Source organism: Oryza brachyantha, chromosome 2 (genome assembly GCF_000231095.2).
Source record: "Oryza brachyantha chromosome 2, ObraRS2, whole genome shotgun sequence".
Classification (NCBI taxonomy): domain Eukaryota; kingdom Viridiplantae; phylum Streptophyta; class Magnoliopsida; order Poales; family Poaceae; genus Oryza; species Oryza brachyantha.
In genome coordinates, this window is record NC_023164.2 from 26,559,421 (window position 1) to 26,581,035 (window position 21,615).

At 40.2% G+C, this 21,615-nt stretch overlaps 5 protein-coding genes across 7 annotated transcripts; 3 read left to right on the forward strand and 2 right to left on the reverse strand.

Moving 5' to 3' along the window:
• Positions 1–8,006: 8,006 nt before the first annotated feature.
• Positions 8,007–8,823, forward strand: LOC102713715 (cytochrome c1 2, heme protein, mitochondrial-like). The gene is made up of 3 exons (XM_006648031.2): positions 8,007–8,152; positions 8,270–8,480; positions 8,573–8,823. Exons 1-3 carry the CDS (start codon positions 8,097–8,099, stop codon positions 8,666–8,668), a joined length of 363 nt encoding a protein of 120 aa, XP_006648094.1. The 5' UTR covers positions 8,007–8,096; the 3' UTR covers positions 8,669–8,823.
• Positions 8,824–10,008: 1,185 nt separating this feature from the next.
• Positions 10,009–10,754, forward strand: LOC102714618 (cytochrome c1 2, heme protein, mitochondrial-like). Of its 2 annotated transcripts, none has more exons than XM_006648035.3 (3): positions 10,009–10,232; positions 10,312–10,519; positions 10,602–10,754. In XM_006648035.3, the coding sequence occupies exons 1-3, from the start codon at positions 10,174–10,176 to the stop codon at positions 10,728–10,730; spliced, it is 396 nt and encodes a 131-aa protein (XP_006648098.1). In that variant the 5' UTR covers positions 10,009–10,173; the 3' UTR covers positions 10,731–10,754. The 2 variants fall into 2 exon arrangements, with proteins under 2 accessions (XP_006648098.1, XP_015689497.1); XM_015834011.2 differs by having other exon boundaries at positions 10,011–10,232; positions 10,605–10,754.
• Positions 10,755–11,237: 483 nt separating this feature from the next.
• Positions 11,238–12,869, reverse strand: LOC121053201 (protein PHOSPHATE STARVATION RESPONSE 1-like). Its single transcript, XM_040520767.1, has 6 exons — positions 12,646–12,869; positions 12,389–12,465; positions 12,264–12,303; positions 11,975–12,029; positions 11,685–11,754; positions 11,238–11,559 (listed from the first exon to the last, which is right to left on the reverse strand). The coding sequence occupies exons 1-6, from the start codon at positions 12,710–12,712 to the stop codon at positions 11,332–11,334; spliced, it is 537 nt and encodes a 178-aa protein (XP_040376701.1). The 5' UTR covers positions 12,713–12,869; the 3' UTR covers positions 11,238–11,331.
• Positions 12,870–13,162: 293 nt separating this feature from the next.
• Positions 13,163–19,176, reverse strand: LOC102713987. 2 transcript variants are annotated; one of them, XR_001549695.2, is made up of 11 exons: positions 18,996–19,176; positions 18,696–18,794; positions 18,179–18,612; positions 17,878–18,079; positions 17,628–17,795; positions 16,045–16,145; positions 15,889–15,957; positions 15,764–15,807; positions 15,544–15,658; positions 13,380–13,605; positions 13,163–13,251 (listed from the first exon to the last, which is right to left on the reverse strand). XR_001549695.2 is itself a non-coding variant. In XM_015834008.2 (10 exons), the coding sequence occupies exons 1-9, from the start codon at positions 19,161–19,163 to the stop codon at positions 15,588–15,590; spliced, it is 1,356 nt and encodes a 451-aa protein (XP_015689494.1). In that variant the 5' UTR covers positions 19,164–19,176; the 3' UTR covers positions 13,241–13,605; positions 15,544–15,587. The 2 variants fall into 2 exon arrangements, 1 of the variants encoding a protein (XP_015689494.1); XM_015834008.2 differs by having other exon boundaries at positions 13,241–13,605.
• Positions 19,177–19,358: 182 nt separating this feature from the next.
• LOC102714891 (60S ribosomal protein L23) lies at positions 19,359–21,459 on the forward strand. The gene is made up of 4 exons (XM_006648036.2): positions 19,359–19,454; positions 20,094–20,378; positions 20,894–20,935; positions 21,140–21,459. Exons 1-4 carry the CDS (start codon positions 19,442–19,444, stop codon positions 21,220–21,222), a joined length of 423 nt encoding a protein of 140 aa, XP_006648099.1. The 5' UTR covers positions 19,359–19,441; the 3' UTR covers positions 21,223–21,459.
• The last annotated feature ends 156 nt before the right edge of the window (positions 21,460–21,615 follow it).

Consider the following 21,615-nt stretch of genomic DNA (forward strand, 5'->3'; position numbering starts at 1 on the left):
GTGGATCATATGGAGTCATGATTAGGCTATAATTTAATTATGTTTTTTTCATATAATTAAAATTTTAATTTAAACAACACAACTATATGGTTACAAAATCCTATATAACAGTTAACATATAATATAAATGTTTAGTAATAATATATAGTCCTACATGAGTGGTAAATTCGAGAGTAATTATAATAAAATAATAAAGGGTAGTGGGTCTTTTGGCGTGGAGTGGAGCTGTGGAGTAGTAAAAAACCCAACTCCATCCCTGTAGTTCATTTTTTAGGAGCAGCTCCGCTCGCTCCGCTCTAAAAAAGTAGAATCTGTACCATTTGAGAGCTAAAGTTGTGCCAAACAGGCCCTAAGATTCAACGATCAGAAACAATTTGGTACCGGTCGAGATACTTTTTGTTGGACCATGACAGATCTCATAGATAAAACTATGAAAAGAGAAGGTGTATTTGATTAAATTAGTTATTTAATTGTGCTCCATGTGTGATCAAATTTAGTTTTATTTGTTATTGAAAGGATATGTAACATAGTTAACTTTACTATCGAAAAAAGTTAACCTTTTGTCCCTAAACTTTCATGAAAGCCCGAAAATTATTCCACGGCTTTAAAACCGGACATTACTTGTTACCCAACTTCTCAAACCATACAACTTTCTTCGGTCAAAACTAGGAATGAAAGTTGAAGGGTTCGAAGATGTAAAAATGAATTGTGTTTTGTTTTAAAGTTCTGAGGGACGGCTTTATGCTTTTATGTAAGTTTATGGACGAAAAGCGAGCCTTTTTCTTTCGATTTTGCTAAAAATCTATCCTAATATTTTTTCCGCTAAAATCAGACGAATACAACCGTAAAACAATTATAGTGTAATTATAATATAACTAGTACTAAACTTTTCTGTATCTATGGGACTTACCTGCTATGTAGTTATATACTACTTGCAATTGTTGTAATTATACTTATAGTTATACTGTAGTTATATTTGGTTTATTTTAGTAAAAAATATACTACTTCTGTTGCATAATATAAGATGTTTGGCTGTTGCATAATATAAGATGTTTGGCTTTTTAGGTTACAACGTTTAACCATTCGTCTTATTAAAAAAATTAGTACACATATAAAAAATAACACGTCATGTTTAAATTTCTTTTGATGATAAATTAAATTACAAGCAAAATAAATGGTATTTTCATAATTTTTAAATAAGCTAAATGGTCAAACATTATAAGTAAACATCTTAGGTTATGAAGCGGAGAGAGTATCAGTCAGGTATTTCTTTTTTTTTCTTTACTATTTAACCGCACAAGTAAGAAAACAAATTCGCGGGAGAGTTGTGGCAGTTAATTCCCCGCATGGATATCTTCGGGGTACCCGTGCAACTTGAATACCATGCTCAACTTGAATAGCCGGATGGCCTAGCCCGTCCAACTGATCCTGGCTCGGCCTAGCATGAATATTGGTTTGATTGGTAAGTTGGGATTGCTCAGCCTGTCTCCTCAATAAAATTGTTTGGTTTCATTAACATGTGCCTCTCTTGCGAAATGTCTACTAGAAACATTGCACGAATCTCTAGCTCGTTTCGGTAGAACCAGGCTCTTATTATTGCCATTTTGCATCCCCAGGACTAGGCTCACATGCCTATCCAAAGAAACCAAACAAATGACACATGCATACACTGAGCCAAGATGAGTTAGGTGCTACGAACCAAACACACCCTATATGGTTTTGTGCATACAGATGTGGGTCGCCAGACCGGTCGCTACCTTTCACCTTATCTTTCTGACTATGTTTATGTTTATAGGCTAAAGTTTAAATTTTAAACCTTAAATTTAGAGAATAAGATTTAAGAGTTTTTTCATCATAGTTTATTTTTCAGCTTTAGCTTTTATACTACTAAGAAAAAATTTATTCATAAAATATTTTTTATTTACAAATATATTGTTTGACTTTTTTTCCTGAATAAGATATAAAATGACCCCTTTCCTTCCTGATGAGGAACAGGCAAATCATGTGTTGGAAGGTACACATCGGTCGATTGATTTGAACACATGTTACTGCATTACTGTTACTACTATTCAGTTCACTTGGCTTTGCAAGTAGTGAAATGCCATATCAGTCCTGAATTAAGGTTGTTCATACTCGTTATGCTGATCGTCCTTGCATTTCTGCCGCTAAAAGCAGAAATATGCAGCACGCAGATGTCTCGTTATGATCGATCCAGGAAAACTGGAAAAGGGTGGACTAATGTATAGTGTATGCAGACATCGAACGTATCTTTTCGCGTCTGCTTGTGTTTATAAGTTAAATGTATACGTTTTTTACTTTAAATATGTAATATTTTTTTCCGTAATTTACCTATTAGGTTTGATTTTTAGATTGGCAACAATAATGAATATATATATATATATATTTATTCACAATTTTTTTATTTATAAATATACTGTTTTTCTTTTTCTTTTTCAAACCATCACCCCTAGTGTTTTTGCACGCACAGCTCTTAATTTCAGGCACCCACCCCTCGACAGATACACAAAAGTAGCAGATAGAGCGATCGAGTTGTACTGGTAGGCAGGAGATGCATTTCGATGCATGCAGTTCCCTGCTAATAATGCCTTTACCAACTCTCCTCTCGTCAGCAACGACGCCTAGTATTATCAACTAATGAATGTACTCTGTATAGGTTGTGTGTGTATTTATATATACACTAGGCATATACTCCGCGTTAAAATAAATGAAAGAGTAGCAGTCTTATCTTTTCGGTTCTGCTCATGCATATAAAACAATTTTTAAATTTAAAACCTTATCTTTAAAGTTGATTTTGTGATTTTTTTATCGTATTTTATTTTTCAGCCTTGGCTTTTATATTGTTAAGAATATGTATATAGAAGTTTTATTTATAAATTATTTTTTACTTGCAAATACATCGTTTGAATTTTTTTCAAAAATATCAACCACATATTATTGTTAGCCTAAATTAAATACTGTGACCAACTGATATATATTCAGAAGTCAGAGACCATCAATTCATCATTCAGTGAAATCTTAAAGGTTTCGCAGTTGCAACTGCTTATAAGTCAAAATTTAAATTTTAGAACTTAATTTGGACTTTATTTTGTGGTTTTTTCATTATGGTTCGTTTTACGTATTTTGCTTTAAGTTGCTATAGACAGTATATAAAAGTTTTACCTATAAATTATTTTTCGTTTGTAAAAACGTGTTTTCGCTTATTTCTCTGAAAAGCGAAACGATAGGAGCCTTACATCTTTAGCGTATCTGCCTGTTGGGTTGTTAAATCTTTCAGCTAGCTGCTTAAAGACCTTGTGAAATGTTTTGAATATTTGGTATGCTTTGTTTGTAAGCTGGTAATCCCAGCAAGCAGACACTCTCTTCGCTTTCAGTAAAAAAGAAGGGCTCTTTTGAGTCTTTCCATCAAAAATCAATTCATCATTCAGTGAAAAAGGGAAATCATCGTTGGGAGAAAATTTTTGGGAGAGATGTCACGTCAAATGTTTGACCGGATGTCGGAAGGGGTTTTCGGACACGAATGAAAAAAAAGAATTTCACGGCTAGCCTAAAAACCGCGAGACGAATCTTTTGAGCCTAATAATCCGTCATTAGCACATATTAGGTACTGTAGCACTTATAACTAATCATGGACTAATTACGCTCAAAAGATTCGTCTTAAGATTTTTTACGTAACTGTGAAATTAGTTTTTTGGTTCATCTATGTTCCAAAAATTTGATACGATGCTTTTAGAAAATTTTTTTAGAAACTAAACAAGGCCTCAGTACGTAAATCAGTAATGCTAGCTCGTGCACGCATACATGGATCGTGATTTGCGAGTCGATCGATCGATCTTTGCTGCACCATCCAGATGATCATGGCTGCCTAGCTAGGCCACATATATAGCACACTGTGTAAGCACAGGGCTTTCACAGTGTTTTATGTATCATGTATACATTGATCCAGTTGGTAGTCACGCATGCGTAATTGCAAGCTCGTACGTACATATGATTCAGCCTAGTCAGATCGAATCCCCCCCTTTTTTTTTCTTGGACGCCAACAACGCAAGCTGATCTGGCTCCTCACATAGCTAGCTAGCTTAATTGCGTCTGGATTAAATTCATATTGTTTGATCCTAGTGGATCGCAAACTAACGCGTGCTAAAAGTTGAAAATGGTTAGCTGCAGTTTGCAGAAATGTGCTAGCAGCATTTCGGTATTTTTCTAAATATTAAGGGTGATGAAAAAAAATCAAACAACGTATTAATTTATAAATAAACTGAAAACTAAACTTTAGTTGAAAAACTCAAAATCAATTCTAAATTTAAAACTTAAAAAAATAAGATTTTTGGCTTGTAAGCGAAAAGGCGCTGTGGTTGACGGTACTCGTAGCTGCATCTATGGCTCAGCTCTCTCTCAGTACTGTTGATCAAGCTAGGTACTAGTAGATGAAGAAGAAGGTGCAGATTTGATTGTCTCTGAAACTAGCTCTGATAGATTTTCTTGCAATCGAGCACGGTGCTGCTGTGTGCAGCTGCGGGCGCGGAAGAAGCATCGATCGAGCAGCCGGGATCGGAGGCCGGCCGGGAGCGACATGTGGGGGCACCCGGAGCAGTGCGTCAGCGCGGCGGCCCATGGAATAATGGGTCGTTGACGTCGTCGGCGATCGCCGGGACAAGGACGAATTAATGGCGATCGTTCGATCGACGGCCGCCTAATTAAGTACCCCCCAGATCGAGTAATCAATCACTCGGCGTGCGCGTAGGATCGACGACGACGACGACGCCATAATAGTGGTCTCATTGGCGTGCAGAGGCAGAGCTTGCAATTTGCTGATACTATTCTCATGGCGATCGATCGAATGCAGTTCATGTGCTCCACACTTATGCCATTGGTTTGGTTCTACTTCTCGATGGTACAGGCGGTGAGCGGCCGGCACTGCAGCCTGCAGTGTCTGCGTGGGGCGCGGCCCACCGGCTGACGCGCCTAGCTTGGTCTAGCTCGCGCCCTAGCTTGGTGATCGTACTGCAGAGTCACAGCGAGGGAGGGGCCGGATCGAGGAGATGGAGCAACATAACTGCGGCGAGGGGTGGGTAGGTCAGGTCAGGTGGGTGGGTGGGTGGGGGGCGGGCAAGCGCGGCGACCGGCGGGATGGTTTACCGCTGGCTGCGGCGGCGGGGAGGGCGCCCATTGTACGGTGGACACCGTGGGCGGTATCTCCTCGAAGGACCGGTCTCGGATCTCATCTGAACGTCCATCGCAATAGCAGTGCGCCGTCGTCGCGCTCTCGCTCTCGTCGGCGGTGAGCCCCCGTATGCATGCACGCTGCCACCCTTGGCCTATTTGGTGAGCTTAAAATTATAAAATTTTAAGATACAGCTGGTGAGAAGTTTCTCAGAATCTAAGTGTTTCTCAGCTTTTGGCTTCTATTTTAAAGCTAGGTTTATCAGCTTTTAGCTTCTATTTTATTTTTTTGAATTCCGCGACTTCAGATTTTTAGAAGCTAAGTGTTGTTTGGGAGAGTTTCTGACTTCTTAAGATTCCGCGAGAAAGTGTAGCTACCAAAAGCTCTCCAAACAGCCCCCCTTGACACTACATACAGGCACAGTTGATTTCTCAGTTGACTTGGCCACTTGATTTCATTTGAGGAATAAGCCAACTTTAAATAGCTCATCAATTGATTTATCTCACTCGACGACAAAACCATTGCCCTCGTCTTGTGTTTTTTGTTGTTTAGTAATTAAGGTTTATAATGAAACTTTTTATTATTTTTTAGAAGTCTATTTATAAAATAAGTTTTCTAAAAAGAATAAAGTGTAAAAAATGTTAGGCAAGCTTAATCCTAGAATGATATCAACGGGAGAACATTGATATGGGGTGAGTGGAGAGAAGACAGAAAGTGGCGATAAGGAAATCTAGTAGTGGATGCCAGCGTGTGTGCCAGATCAGAGCCGAAGGAGGGTGTTTAGGTGTCTTCACCATCCCTAAGGGATAGGGGAATGGAGGGAGAAGGGACAAGTCGGTTTCATCTTTTTATTTTCTAAGTAACAATCTTATGAGTTTTTAAATTCTTTGTTTTGATTGGACCGTCACTGAACTACCGCATAAAAATCACCGTTCTTTACTTAGTGTCGTGAGCTACCACCGTTTTCTAATATGAGATGTTTGACTTTTTTATTGTAGCGTTTGACCATTCGTCTTATTCAAAAAATTTAATATAAATACAAAGGATACAAGTCGTGCTTAAAGTTCTTTTTGATAATAAAGTAAGTCACAAGCAAAAATAAATAATATTTCTATAATTTTTTAAATAAGACAAATGGTAAAACATTGCAAGTAAAAAAAAATTAAACATCTTACATTATGAAACGGAGGGAGTAGAATGCAACTATAAACGAAGATAAATTGTTTCAGTCATTGTTTCAATTTTAATAGTTTGGGAACTTCTATATTGCTTGAGATCAAACTCAACTCATATTTGAGAAACTTAAAATGGATCAATTTTCCCTTTATAATGACCCCTTTGGGTCGTCCATGTCACATGTATTACTGACCATGGGCCCCGACCGAAGAAAAGCACGAGCGATTCTGGTTATTTTACGTGTATGCTGGCCAGGCTTATCTAGATCAATTTATTTGGGCCGTCAACAAACACAGCATCGGTCGCTTTAGCCAACTACTGATATACTGCATTCGTTTCATATCGTAAGATTTTTTTAGATTTATTTAAATTTATCAATTAATAAATATATATAATTTATATATATATATAGATCTATTAGCATCCATATAAATTTAGAAAAAACTAAAAGGTCTTGCATTGTGAAACAGAAAGAGTAACACCTTTGCATGGTGATCAGCCATTATTACAGGCTGGAAGTGGATCATGGCAAGCGAGTGTGCCCCTGAGCAATTTTGTTCCTAAGTTCCAACCTCTGCTTCTTGGTCGATGGGTACCATCCTCTTAAATACAGAAATATTCAACTGAAAGCCAAAGACTGCAAGAGTGAACAGGCTGTGGTGTTCTTCAAACTGGTCGCAGATGCATCCCAGTCAATATTTTTTATTGTCGTTGCATGAGTAATATTGCCTCCTCTCATTATATGTTTCAATTTCACATAGATGATCCCAGGTCACCGAACCTGAAAAATGAAAATTTTCATTACTTCAATTGGAATTTGACTGTGTTTTCTTCAATAAAAATGAGTGTATATTGGGCCCATATTGGAAAAGCAAGCAACAAAGTCCTTATAATTGGGCCCAAACCAACTCTGTCTTCCCTCTTTCAGCCCAAGTGCCTGCACTTTAAGGCCTCGTTGCTGAAAATTGATACCCACTGCAATGCTGCGCTGGCTATAGTATACTGTATATTTTAGGACGAATACAGAAGATCATTTCATTTTATCGTAACTATTAATGGTAAAAGAAAATAAATTAGAACTGCAGAGTTAAAAAAAATAATTTAGGAAAGTATTCGGATAAGCTTATATAGAAATTTTTTATTGCATGAAACACATAATTTGGAAGTTTGTAAAATATGCTCGAAATAATCTGCCGTTTGAAATATATAAATATGATTTATTACCAATTTAGTATATTTTATATGCTATAGAACTAATTTTAGTAGCAGATAAATCATTAATAAAGTTCTATCGAAATGACAAAAAAATAAGGAAAAATAAAATTATAGTTCGAGTTTGAAGAACAAAAATTAAAAATAAAAACAAATACTATATGCAGTTATGTTACGGTAGGAACCTCATTTGTTTGAAAGGCTAATTACCCTGCGAGCTGTACGCCTTCCTAGTGAGAAAACGGCTTCTGGCAACAGAAGGCGCCAGCCTAACATGTCTCCACGGCCAGCTCCCACGTCAGCATCACGTGATCGAGAATCTTGTGCTCCGCCATCTAGGCAACGTGTTCCTCGATCTCCGTCTTCCCAGACAGGCAACGTGTTCACCGATCGATCCACTACTAGTAGCAGCTATAGTAGCTAGCCAGTAGCCAGTGGCAGGCGAACCAGCCATTGGAGGTAGGAAGAGCTTGCTTGCTCGAGCTCGACCAAGAGCTAGCTAGCTAGCTAGCTCGATCGTGTCGGAATGGCTGCGACTGCCGGCGCCGCCGGCTGCACGGCCTACCCGTGGCCGAGGGATGGGTGAGCACCACCGAGCACGCCGCTGCTTGCTTGCTCTTCCGATCGCTCGCTTCCGGCCGTCTCGTGCGCTAACTAACCCATGCACCCGGTGGTGCTTTTGTTTTGTGAGCATGGCAGAGCCCAGCGCGGGGGCAAGGTGTTCATGCAGAGCGACTGCACCGCCTGCCATGGCGGCGCCATGTTCTCGGCCAGCGACGACGGCGCGGCGCGGGCCGCCGCGTGGGAGCCCAAGGCGGTGGAGATCGTCGTCTTCGACTTCGAGGAGGTGCAGCCGGCGGCGACCCTCAACGGCGGCGCGTACCCGCCGGACCTTACCCTCGTCTCAAAGGTACACATTAAAAGGCATTCTTAGCTACTACTAGTACGTAGCTGTTTACATTACTGTTGGGTTGTTAAGCCAGGTTCTATTTGATCCCGCAGGGTCTGCGCGGCAACCTCTACGCCGCCGGCGGCGGCGCCGCCGCGGCGTGCCAGGAGCTGAGGAAGCGGACACTGGGTAGCCTCGTCTGGCTCTGAAAGTCTAGATGCCAAGTCTGATCTGTGATCTGTCCATGGTGACATCAGTGATGATCTCTTGTACTACTATCGCTTCCTCCCAGCACTGTGGCACTGAAATAAATTAATTTACTCTACGCAAAATGAAATGCATCACCATGTAGGTGTGTACTCTATTAGCAAAGATGCGTTGCGTTGGGTTTTGTCATCGAGTTGGGTATGGTTCGTGTGGTGTGAGGTGGTATCGATCCTAATCTTCTCTATAACTCGTTTAGGGTTTATACTACTCCCCGTTTTTTTACGCCGTTTTTCCTAAAAATTAATTTAGGAAAGTATTTGAACAAGCTTTTAAAGAATTTTTTTTATTTCATGAAACACATAGTTTAGAAGTTTGTAAAATATGCTCGAAATAATCTGCCGTTTGAAATATGTAAATATGATTTATTACCATTTTAGTATATTTTATATGCTATAGAACTAATTTTAGTAGCAGATAAATCATTTAATAAAAATATAATTAACGTGCCGTTTTAGAATTTCTTTTAAAAATGAATGCATCGATCACTATGTAGGCCTCGGGAGCCGCCCCCATGGATGGTTGACGTCGTCCGCGATCATGGCGGTAAATTGCAAGTTTGCAACTCGCTCGCTTGGATAGTGTGCTCGCTCTGGCCGCTGCATGTGAGCAGGCGGCCGGAGAGCTCTGCTCGCCGCTGGGGCTTTGCTTTTTTTTTTTTTCTACGGCGGCCGGCCTCAGATCTGGACGTCCACCGGCTGCCTGCGGAGGGTGCTCACTGTTCAGCCGTCTCGTCGGCGGCTATGGCTGTATGCCCCCACCGTCTATTAAGTTATGATCTAAATTTATTTGTGTTAGTAGAAAGATCTATTTCACAGAGTGAAGCGAAGACCCGTCTTCGGGAGGATTAGGCCGAGGATTAAGGCTCGAGCAACGGATTTTAGGGTTTCACCTTATATATAGCTCTTTTAAGCCTCCGTGCGATGTTGTAACCCCATCCTTGTTGGCTGATTCCGTTATTTTTTCTCTTCTACTTTAGAAGGATTTTCACGTTAGATCTCGTATATTCTATGATTGATATGCTATATTCATTGTTTATTTGCCGATTGTTTTTTAACACTGTCGTCGTGGCCAACTACGGTGAATAATCTAGAATTCATATCATGACTAAGGATAGATAAATCAGAACTAAACTAAAATAAAATAATCTAGAGTTGAGTGAAAACTTGATGTACGTGTATCATCGATTTCCAATACTAATACGCCTTGCATCGGAGATAACGGATTGTCCTTGCAGAAGTGAAGAAGGCGCCACTTTATCATGCCAGTTTCCACGTCGGCACCACGCGATCCACAATAATTAAGCTGCGCGCCAGTCGCCACCGACGAGCTTCTCTTATCCGGAGAGAGAGACAGACGCTGCCTGGTTCAGAGATCACTAGCCGCTCGATTCGACCAGCCATTGCAGCCGCAGGCAGCCTGCTCGACCGAGGTAGCTAGCCGTGCCGCAATGGCCGCGACTTCCGGCGACGCCGCCGCCTGCTCGGCCTACCCGTGGCCGACCGACGGGTGAGCGCCGAGCTCTTCCCTCCTGCCTGACCACGCCGTCGCGGCGGCGGCGAGCTAACCCCAGTGTCGTGGTGTGCAGAGCGCAGCGCGGGCGCAAGGTGTTCATGCAGAGCGACTGCGCCGCGTGCCACTCCATGCTCCCCTACGCCGGGCTCAGCGACGACGCGGCGCGGGCGGCAGCGGCGGCGCAGCCCAAGGCGGCGGAGATCGTCGTCGTGAAGGAGGCGCAGCCGGCGGCGACCGTCAACGGCGGCGCGTGCTCGCCGGACCTCGCCCTCATCACCAAGGTAATAATCAAGCGCACATGTCGTAGTAGCAATTTAGCCTAGCAACGTTGAAGTTCGTTTTGCCGAGTCATGTTTGATCCAGCAGGGGCTGCGCGGCAACCTCTACGCCGGCGGCGGTGGCGCCGCCGCGGCGCCGACGATGCTAGCCGGCGCCGCCGCCGTGTGCCAGGAGCTGAAGAAGCGGGCGCTGGCTGGCCCTGCCTGGCTGTAGCTTCTGCTGCCTCCAAGCTTCAGATGGCATCAGCAATTCAACACTGCTTCGGAATAAATTACTCTGTTCATATCATATGAACACATCATGCATCAGCATGTATTTCTGTCTATCTTGTGTTGCTCAGTGTATCCTACTGTAATGGTAGAATGAAGATATAGAATATAAGTGTGGAAATGATATGCTCGGTTTACAGAATTTACATGTAAAATGATGTTCTGAAGTTGAGTTCTGATGCAAATTAAAAAAAAAAGTAGTGGTCATACTATGTTACTACAAGTGTAAATCATCAATAAATGGATAAGCTAACCATGCCTGGCACTGACTTTATTGTGAGTTTGTGACTAAACTACATTCTGGCACGGACTACTACATGGTCATAGTTCTCCACAAAGAAAAGAAGCAGCTTTGGATCTCCCTGAACGAAAATTTCAGGGAAAATTTGTGTAGGGAATGAACAGCATGGGAGTTTCAGACAAAGTGGTGGCTCATATTCCTAGTAATTGGGTTATGATTATCATCTTCTACAGCCAATGACCAAATCCTGTCAGAATAGAATTGAGCTCTGATTCTCACTTCATGCAGCCAATGATCCAGCAGGTCACTTGGCTGAAATTTCGAGATCGTGTTCCTCAGATTTTTGCTCTGCTGAATCGGTGTCTCCTGTTTGTCCCTCACATGTTTCCTTATTATCCAAAACCTGCGTGGATGGTGCACCAAGAGATCTTGGTAATGCTCCCAGCTGTTTAAGGCTCTCACTCTGCTTTGCGATCACCATGGCGAGGTACTTGCTGTGTTCTTCTACTTGCATTTGAAGCTTTCTTTGGATCTGTGGATAGGAAAATACAAGAGATCCTACATTAACCAAATGCACAAAACCTGACCTGGCACGTTCCTTCTTTTTGCAGTTCCAAATAAAAAACAAGCATCTCATTTTTGAAAGAATAAGTGCACCTCAAGTTGTTCATGAAGTTGTTTCTGCAAACCAATCTGCGCTCTTAATTCTTCGCAAGTCTCCATGCCTCTGCAGTAGGTACACAGTAAAAGCTCAGAAAACACTGGCGTACAATATATATATATATTTGAACCTAAAACAGGCCATCGAAATAAGTTAGTAAAAGAATGCAAATTCATTCACTTAGTGCATAGGCGAGATATTATGCCTTCATTACTCATCTACGCGAATACATGATATTTATAGCATTATCAAGACTTGGAGATATATCACATAAAGATCATCTCACTTCATGGGCTGAGAGGAAACTTCATCTGCTTGGCCATTTCTTTTCGCAGATTCACCTATTAGAACAAATAAAGAAAAACACATAAAACTCCAGAAATATTCAAATATACTTCAAATTTAATCAAGTACAGTGAATGATTAAATTCATTCTCTTAAAGATCACAATCTACATTCTAATAAATTTCAACAGCATAGTAGGGTCACTATAACCCTCTAGTACAATATGACATGCATCACCTATCTTAAAATGGTGACAGTAAACCAAAACTGCAACATAGAAACACACCGACCATCAGATAGTTCAGGTCGATGATGAACTGTGCGGTACTTCTGCACAAGAATAATCCATGGTCATTAGGGAAAATCAAGAAGAGTCATATAATAATCATTGAAAACTCAAGCAACAAATGCATACCTGTAGATGGCTTTTTACATGGTATATAGTTAAGCCTTCAACCTTCATAACTTTTTGGATAGCTTTTGGAGTAGCTTCTGTAGGGGAAAAATAAAAAGGAATGAGAATAAATATAGCAAAAATAGTAAGATAACTAGCAAACATGGACTTGCACTTGTTTCTTGTTGTGAAAACATCACGGTTCTGTAAAAAAATGTCAAGGAGGAAAATAAGAAAAACAGAAAACAGAATGTAAAAAAAAAGGATCAGGGACCAACTTTCACTTCCACCAAGCTTGTTAACAGCATCTACAAACCGCTCATGGAGCTCAGGTGTCCACCGCATCCTTGGTTTGTTTGGAGTAATGTTTGAAGAAGTGAGATTGCCAGAACAAAGTTCATTGGAGTTGGGAAGATTTGATGCATTTCTCGGTGTATGGCAATGTAAATAATTGGAAGGTGCTGTACTTGTTGCATCAACAGCCTGGAAATGAGGGGCAATGTTATCTGAAATTTTAAGTTCACCAATAAAAAGCTGGTCTGAATTGCAAGAGAGAGGATAAGAAATCCTGAAGTTAATTACAGCATTCAAAAGGTCCGATCATATACCTTCAGCACAGACCTAGCAGAATCTGAATTTTCCATATATTGCCATGAAGTGCCTGACGAGAACCACTCAATTTGCTTTCCCAGGTTGGTATTAGGACTTCGTGCAATGCTATCTTGCATTTGTTGGTCAAAAATAGTTGCATCTTGTTGATTGAGACAATCAACGCTAGTTGGACAAACAAATACTCCAGGCAGTGGTTCTTGACTCCAACTATTCTGTTCAGATACTTTAGGATAAAGCATCCTTAAAGAATTTGGATTACCCTTGTATGATGACTGCGTTGGCAGCAAGGAAGAATCACAACAAGAGGTGTCAATAGCATATGATTCAGAAGAAAGCTTGCCCACAGGTGACTCACTGTTATTGATATAAATATCTGATGTAAAGTTGGAAGCTAACATACACATAGGCTGGGAACTAGAAGTACCAAATGAGTTCATAGAACTACCACACTGCTCCCTTTCGGTATAGGCTGGTCTATAGTCTGAAAAATTAGGAAATGCCACTTCGGAGAGTGCTGGTACTACAGTTATAGATGATGAAAGATATCGGGGAACTTTTCCATTGCGTATCTGATCCATAATTGATGTAGGCCTGTTTCATGTACCCCTCAAATGATCCACTTCAATCTGTTAAAAGTGAAGCTTTGGTCATATCATCAGCTAAGTGCAGAAGTCTATTACATCAAACTTAAGGAAGTTTCCCTGATCTTGTTCAGATATTATAAGTGTTCTTTCCACATGTTTAACAAAGTTTTGTCTTATAAGAATTTGCAGCCCAATAGCTAGATATATTTGTGACCCCCAAATACTGAATCAGTAAGGAACTTGGAATTGTGAATATCAAGTATGATATGCATCTTAGCAAAGGAAAAAAAATATAATCGGACCAAAATATTTATGTGAAGTGTCAGTTGAGGGTAAACTGACCATTCTAATGAAGCAAAAGAGAGAGAAGGGAAAAATTTGCAGAATTAAACCGCTGCTTAAACATAAAAGGAGAAGAAGAACAAGTCCAGCATATTACAGTAATTCCCAAAGAAACACAATGAAGAACAGAAGGGAACAGAAGAACAAAAAGGAAAATCTCCAAGAGAAATCAGATCAAAGAGGCTGCAGAAAAAGGTAGTTTGATTTGGATTTTGTGTTGCTAAACAGTTAACTGAACATAGTGAAGCTACTTACCTGCCTATTCCCAGAATGAAATAAAAGATGCGATGGTACTAAATTTCAAAACAAAGGTTTGAAGCTATGGATCTTTGATCGTCTTGGGAGCTAAGAAGGTTAGTCTGTTGTATGTATCTTGGTGGGTGGGGTTACGGTTCTAGAGGAGCACTTAATCTGCTAAATGCATCCATTTTTTTATAACCACTAACCTAATGATCTGTTACTACTTAAAAAATGTCTCCATTTTATTTTGTAAATGGGACCACAAGGACCACTCTTCTGTCATGTAAATATTAAATCTACCAGCTCTTGCATGCACCAACCATTCCCAGAAGTAACCAATGTCAGATTCCTTCAGTTTTTACAAGCTTTGCAAGTATCAACACAGATAATAAATGATAGATTAATAGCACGGTACACAGACCTATGGCCTCATATATGTTCACTTCTGCTTGCATTGTCCAACCGAAACATATATCTTGTACACAAAACTACTAGGTAGATCAGTTACTGAATTCTAATAAAGATTCCAGTACAAGAAGCTCTTCACTAGCAGTATCTGAACATCGTACATCTATCTTGACAAGGCTTTTACTGTGTTGATGAAGCAATAATCATAAAAGAATCCAAACAATGAGCTTGCAATCTAGGAGTATTTTATGGCTACTAGGCACCTTGGAGTTGACAAACTCAATTTGGCATGTAACAGAAGCTTTCCTTGAAAAGCTGGCCTGGCAACGTCTTGTTCCAAAATAATACTTGTATCTTTACCATTATCCAAAACCATGAAGAAAGAATAGCAGGCATAGAAAACTGAAAGTTTGCAGAAAAACTTTATTAATTGAGTTCTGATCTGGTGCAGGTGAGATCCAGAAGCACTAAGAGGAAAAAAATAATAAAAAAAGTCAACGAAGCATTGTTTGGATTGCAGTAAGTTATCAAAGGAAAAAAAGAAAACTCTGATTGATTCCTTCTCTTGATGGGGTTGGTGTAGTCTCCCTTGGATAGCTGATGCTTTAGGGCTATGATAGAAAAGGAGAGAGATTGGATGAAAACCCAAAAAAAGAGAAAACTCATACTGTAAGCTTATTGCCAGTAAAACCACAACAGTTGCACAAATCACTCCCAAGGTTTCAGTTTCAATGTTCAGAAAGAAAGAGAGGACAAACATGATTATGATAAATCACCTAAAGTCAACATGGCCAGAACAAGAAGCAATCTGATGGTTGTATTCATCATAGCTTGTCAACTTAAAAGGAAAACAGAGAAAACCAAAAATTATTCGATTTCCAGTTTTACAATCTGCATACACTGTTAATCAATGAGCTACTGGGCTAAAATTTTCAACATGCAATACGCAGTGGAAATAGGTAGTGCAGTCAGTTTGGAAAAATCAATTACTCTGAAACTGCAGTGCATACTCCTGTGACCCATGGCTACTGCCACTACTGAATTGTTAGTTGAGTTCTTTGAACATGGAATGTGTAGAGACATTGAATCCTTTCAGTGATTTCACCTAGCAAAATAAAAATATTAAAGCACGTTTGGAAACATAGAGTATTTCATGATTTGAAGTTTGACAAAGGAGGTAGTTTTTAGTTACAGCTATCATATTACTTACAGTTTTGATGTTGGTCTATTCCATCTCCTCTGCACTTACATTTTCTATGAAAATCAAGGATAAGAGCTGTTATCACAATCTGCAAATATAACATAGCTTGCATGCCTCAGCTGTTGGTAACATACCGGTCTATGGAAGCAGCTTCATCAAATTGCTTATCTATTTCAACAAGGTATATCTTAAACAAGCTTGACCTATAGGATCCATTACAAACATTAAATTATCATAACAACGATGCTACTAAACAGGCCGTACCATAAGGTGAAAAGCAAGAAGCTCACCATGGTGGCATTGCTGCAGCAGTAAGAACTGGAGGTAGAAGCCATAATATGTACGGTTTGCTCTCTAATGATTGCCTCACATACTCAAAAATATCGATCTCCTGTTGAAGTTCAAAGGTAAGATTGAAGATGTCACTTTCTTCAGAGAAAAGGAATTAACAGCTCTGAGAAAATAAAAGGACCTGTTCATGCCCACTGCAAAAATAAGAGGTAAGAATGACCACACACAAAATTACTTTATCTGACCAACACTATGCCCCTGCTACACCTTCTTGTTTCCTCAGATAATCTCAGAAAGTACTCTATCACTGTGGCTTGTCTACGATTGGACCAGGTGGCCAGGGATTTTTTTACTCAGGCGCATGGGTGGTGATCAAATCTTCGAATAGGCCCTTGATCATTAATTATGAGTTTTTTTCCAGTACTTTGCGTGAGTGTGTTTTGGCTGTGTGTACTTTCGTGGTGCAGAGGCTGGGATTATTTTTCTCAGAACAGTTGTATATTTGTATTTAATTGGCTGAGATCAATAAAGCTTCCATTATCTAAAAAAAGATATCTCAATTGGCAACAAAACCAAAAGGCAATTGCTAACTTAAAAGGTTTGTATCCATTATCACAACATCAGGAAAGCGCCATCAACCATTGACACAATGATGCTTTGATAATACTGACAGTTGAAGTGTACCTTTCAGAAGCTGTTCCTAATTTTGTTTATGTATTCATTTAGTAGTTTACAGGGGCATGACTTTACTTCGTTTCAAAAGGTTCTCACAGAAACTAATATTCCCAGTAGATGGAAGAATCAACAAAATCTATACTACTTTAAAACAAGGGAATGGTGGTGGCAGTGAATCTGCCACCCCACCACCTATCTTGTTTTCTTTATCAACTACTTTATGTTCTTTAATGTTAAAAAATAGTCTTTCTACATGTTATTAATATCTTATTGCATACAAATTTATCATGCAAAGTCATTTGCACAGGTGAAATATATTATATTATAAACATAGCTTGAAAACGAGCCACTCCGTTTGCTCTGGGGCTAAAAATATTCACATTAATCGAAGAAAAAAAATTGAGCCATCGGATTGTAGTGGGTCTAGATTAAGCGGTGTAAATTGATTGATATAGGCTGCGTTCGTCCCCCATGTTAGATAACTTATCTCCCTCGTTTTCCGCGCGCACGCTTCCCGAACTGCTAAACGGTGTATTTTTTGTAAAAAATTTCTATAGAAAAGTTGTTTTAAAAAATCATATTAATCTATTTTATATTTTTTTAATAATTAATAATTAATTAATCATGTACTAATATATTACTACGTTTTCCGCGCGAGCTAAGTTATCTTACCAACGTTTCAAACGAACGCGGCCATAGTTATATAGAAATAGAAATAGAAAATATAATATATAATATCAAATCCAATTCTAGTTTTATCTAATTTCGTGCAAAATTACGTAGGGAATCCCCTAGTTGCTTTAACAATCTAACAATGAACTTAGTCCAAACAATGTTAGCACATGTATGGTTCATTCTTATCCATAGCAAAGCACAGTATTTAGCTAGTAATATAAAACAAAAAGACCTTGAAACCAAGAAGCTTGTCTTCGCATACATCCTGAGCTGTTCCTTGAAGCAACTGGCGCAGATCAGCATACTGTTTTGATATAGGAAAGAAACTAAAAGTATGTGACATGAAGCTCTCTATCAATGAGTTCCATTGCCTTGCAGCCAAGCCCAACAAGCATATCTCCTATAAATGTAACATGACATATTTATGATAATATAAGGAATGAATTACTCATAAGTGCAAAGACCAATCCACGAATATGTACCATGACTTCAATGAGACCACTCTGATAAGAATCTGCAGAAACTTTCAATGGTCCGAACAATCCTATCCACTGCTCCTTGGGAGCATTAAAGATCAATTTAGTTCCGGAAATAATCCGAATGGTACGTTCATTGAGCAAGTATGACAAACACTTTGCTCTCCATTGTTTCCACAGGATAAACTTGTCAATGATTTGAGTTTTCCTGTGTTAATAATAGAAAGTCTGTCTAAAAAAATGACACAAATATATACAGATTAACAACTATAGAAATATAGAAAGAGGTGTTTACAGGATTACATACCAAGCAGTTGCTGGGGTGCACGATGTGCTCCCTGCATCATCAAAGCTGTTATTTTTCATGCTTTTGAGAAGTGTGCTCAGCCCTCTCTCAGCCAAAGAAATACACAATGATGTATCCAGCTTCTTCTGTAGTTCTTTAAGTAGAATCTGTGAATTACCCAACAAGGATTCTTCACAAATTTCAGAGCTAGGGGGATGTCCAACATCACAGGCATTCCTTTTTAGCATCAAACGAGACAAATTCATATCCAATATTGACCGCACATACTCTTGGCACACATCGCGTTCACCACTAGGACAAATGCCATCAATATCCATCTCAACAACTGCTTCAAGAACAGCGCCTAAATTATCCACACTCGTTGTTTTCAGAAAATGTTTCACAACCAACTCCCTTGCCCTCGAAAGTGTTTTTGACCGTAGGTCCTCAATACCCTGCATGACACAGGGTACATCATTACGTGCAAACTCAGGATGAACAGAATGGACGCAGCCAAGAAATATCTTTTCAGAAGCACCTTGGGGAAATTCGGGCTTGAGGTGAGTTCAACGAGTGCAGCATCGAGGTCTCTTGCGGAATCATCATACCGACCAATGTCACGCAGGTTCTTGAAAACCTGAACACAATGCAAGGAACATTTGAGCACCCTCCATTAATCAGTACTAACACTTCACTACTTCAACAACAACAACAAATTCTTCAGATGGCTTGTCTGTTTGTATTCAATCCGGAAACCATTGAGAACCATGTAAGCTACGCGGACTTCCTCAAGATGCCGAGAGAACCATGTCGTCGGAAGGGGCAGCACGACGCATACCTCCTCGAAGAAGAGCGCCCACTGGAAGGCCTTCTTGACGTCACCGGAGCGCCAGGCGGCGGCGGAGCCGGACGAGGTGCTGCCGCCGGCGAGGACGAGGACGTCCACGAAGCTCCGCACGAGGGCGAGCACCTCCTCCATCGCCACCGTCTCGTGCGCCCAACCCATCCCCTCCTCCTCCTGCCACTACCCGCTCTCTCACAATTCCAACTTTTGGAGGGACTAATGTGCAATAAACACCACAACGTTCGATTATTTCTATATGAGCTCCTAAATTTATTTCTTTTCTCATGTAAATCCCTCGTGCAGTCGTGCTGCCTGGTTCAGACTCGTAGAAAATTCTGTGGGGTGTAAAGTGAATAATGGCCACAAAGCCCTAGAAACCCCCGGTATATAAGGGGGAGAAGCCATCCCCTCGCCGCCGCCGCCGCCCCGCCGTTTCCAAGATGTCGAAGCGAGGTGAATCTCCTGCTCCCTCCCGATGATTTCTCCTTCTATGTGTGTGCGCGCTACTTTAGTTTGTGCGGAGGGATGCTTGGATTGGGGTGCGCAACATCATGCAATTCATCGTTTGTAAGATGCAAAATGGATGGCTGTTCGATGCGTCGTTAGGGTTGCGTGGAAGTGATTGAGTGGTCTGATGTATGATCTGGTCTGTTTCTAGTGTTTGCGAGGATGGTTGGTTGTTTGATTATCTATAGTTAGATGTGGTGTAGATTTTTACGAAATGGGGATCGTTGTCTAGCTATTTGTTGGTTTAGGAGGGTAGATTCGTGTTCTTGTTCTGCTGATCTGATATTTGAAGTTTATCCCTTGTTAGTATCAGTATAGTATTTAGGTTCATTAAGGGCCTTCGGAAATGAGTGTACTTTCATTCTTTTTAGATGTTTACTTGTTTTAGTTCTGCGGCTTTCTCTTCTGGAAAGCTGTTAGATGAAGCATTTGAGTAGTCACATTTCTCAAGGTAGGCTTCAATTGTCCTAATTTGGCGGTATTGATGTCTTAAACTGACAAGTAGACTAAATGGATACAATGATTTGCTGAGTAGATGTTTTGGATCTCACTTATTGGGTGCTGCTGCTGTTTCTTAAACCACAGGGCGTGGAGGTAGTGCTGGTAACAAGTTCCGGATGTCACTGGGTCTTCCAGTGGCAGCCACTGTGAACTGCGCCGACAACACTGGAGCAAAGAACCTTTACATCATTTCTGTGAAGGGAATCAAGGGACGCCTTAACAGGCTTCCTTCTGCATGTGTCGGGGACATGGTTATGGCTACTGTGAAGAAAGGGAAGCCTGACCTGAGGAAGAAGGTCATGCCAGCTGTCATTGTGAGGCAGCGCAAGCCGTGGCGCCGAAAGGATGGTGTCTACATGTACTTCGAAGGTGCTTTCTGTTTACATGCTTGGGATTCTTCATCTTGTGTTTAATGATTTAGTTCTTCAAGCATCTACATGGTTCTTTATTTTTTTTTTGTTGATATACTGTTCTATTATAGCTGAAATTGCTTGCTTAAATGGAAGCCCTCTGCACATGAACCCATAATAATTTGGACATGTGTTTTGTTTAGTTTCCAGTCTGCTGATATGAGTCACTTTTACTATAGATGCAACTTCGCCTGCAATAAACAGCATTATACGCTGTTCTCTTGCATTGTGCTACCTATCTCAGTAGTCAGTTGGAACCTGTTCATGAAAGGACCCTTAAAGTTGAAACTATCTAGCCCTTTTGTCTTTCACCTGTAATTAAAATGTGCTTGAATTGTAAAGTATTCAATTCTATACTTCTGGTGTTTAGCTGCTGCTCTCCTGTTCCTCTGTCTACAGAAGTTGTTCCTAATCACAAATTCACAATGATTGCCTTATTGTTAAATTCTGATGTTCCTTTTATGTCATTTCCAGACAATGCTGGAGTCATTGTGAACCCCAAGGGAGAGATGAAAGGTATCATCCTGCAAATCTTGATAGTTCTGTACAATGCATCAAAATATGTAGTTGAGAACAATACTGAATTAATAAGGGCTAATTTATACTGAAAACGTTGTTGATCGAAGCGTTGAGCCAAATTTCGTTGCACTTGATGCATACACCTGAGCCAGCAATTTTCTTTCTTGAAATCTAGTAATAACATGTTCTTCCATTGTGCAGGTTCTGCCATCACTGGACCAATAGGAAAGGAGTGCGCTGATCTGTGGCCCAGGATTGCAAGTGCAGCAAATGCGATCGTCTAATCAAAGCAGCCATTTGAAAGTTCCATTAGCGTTTTGTTTGCTTGTCTTGACAGAGTTGAAAAGAGCTGCTAGTTTTGTATCGACCTTAAAGTAGTTCCCCAGGATTATGTTTGTCCTGCTGGATTATGGCCAGTTAAGCTTTTTGAAACACATTTGAGCAATATGATATGGCACTGATGCTTAGCCTGACATTTGGCCCGAGTTTAAACCGTAATGCTTTGTCTCGGAATTTTGATGTTGCGTGTCTCATTTCCTCCATAATGTAAGATGTGATTTTTTTTGTTTATACTCAATTGACAACAGTATTTGGTTAATTTTCAAACCAATCGTCTCCATTTCAATCTAAATAGGCTATCTTTGAGTTTGTTTAAATGGGCCGTGCGGTTTAGGCCC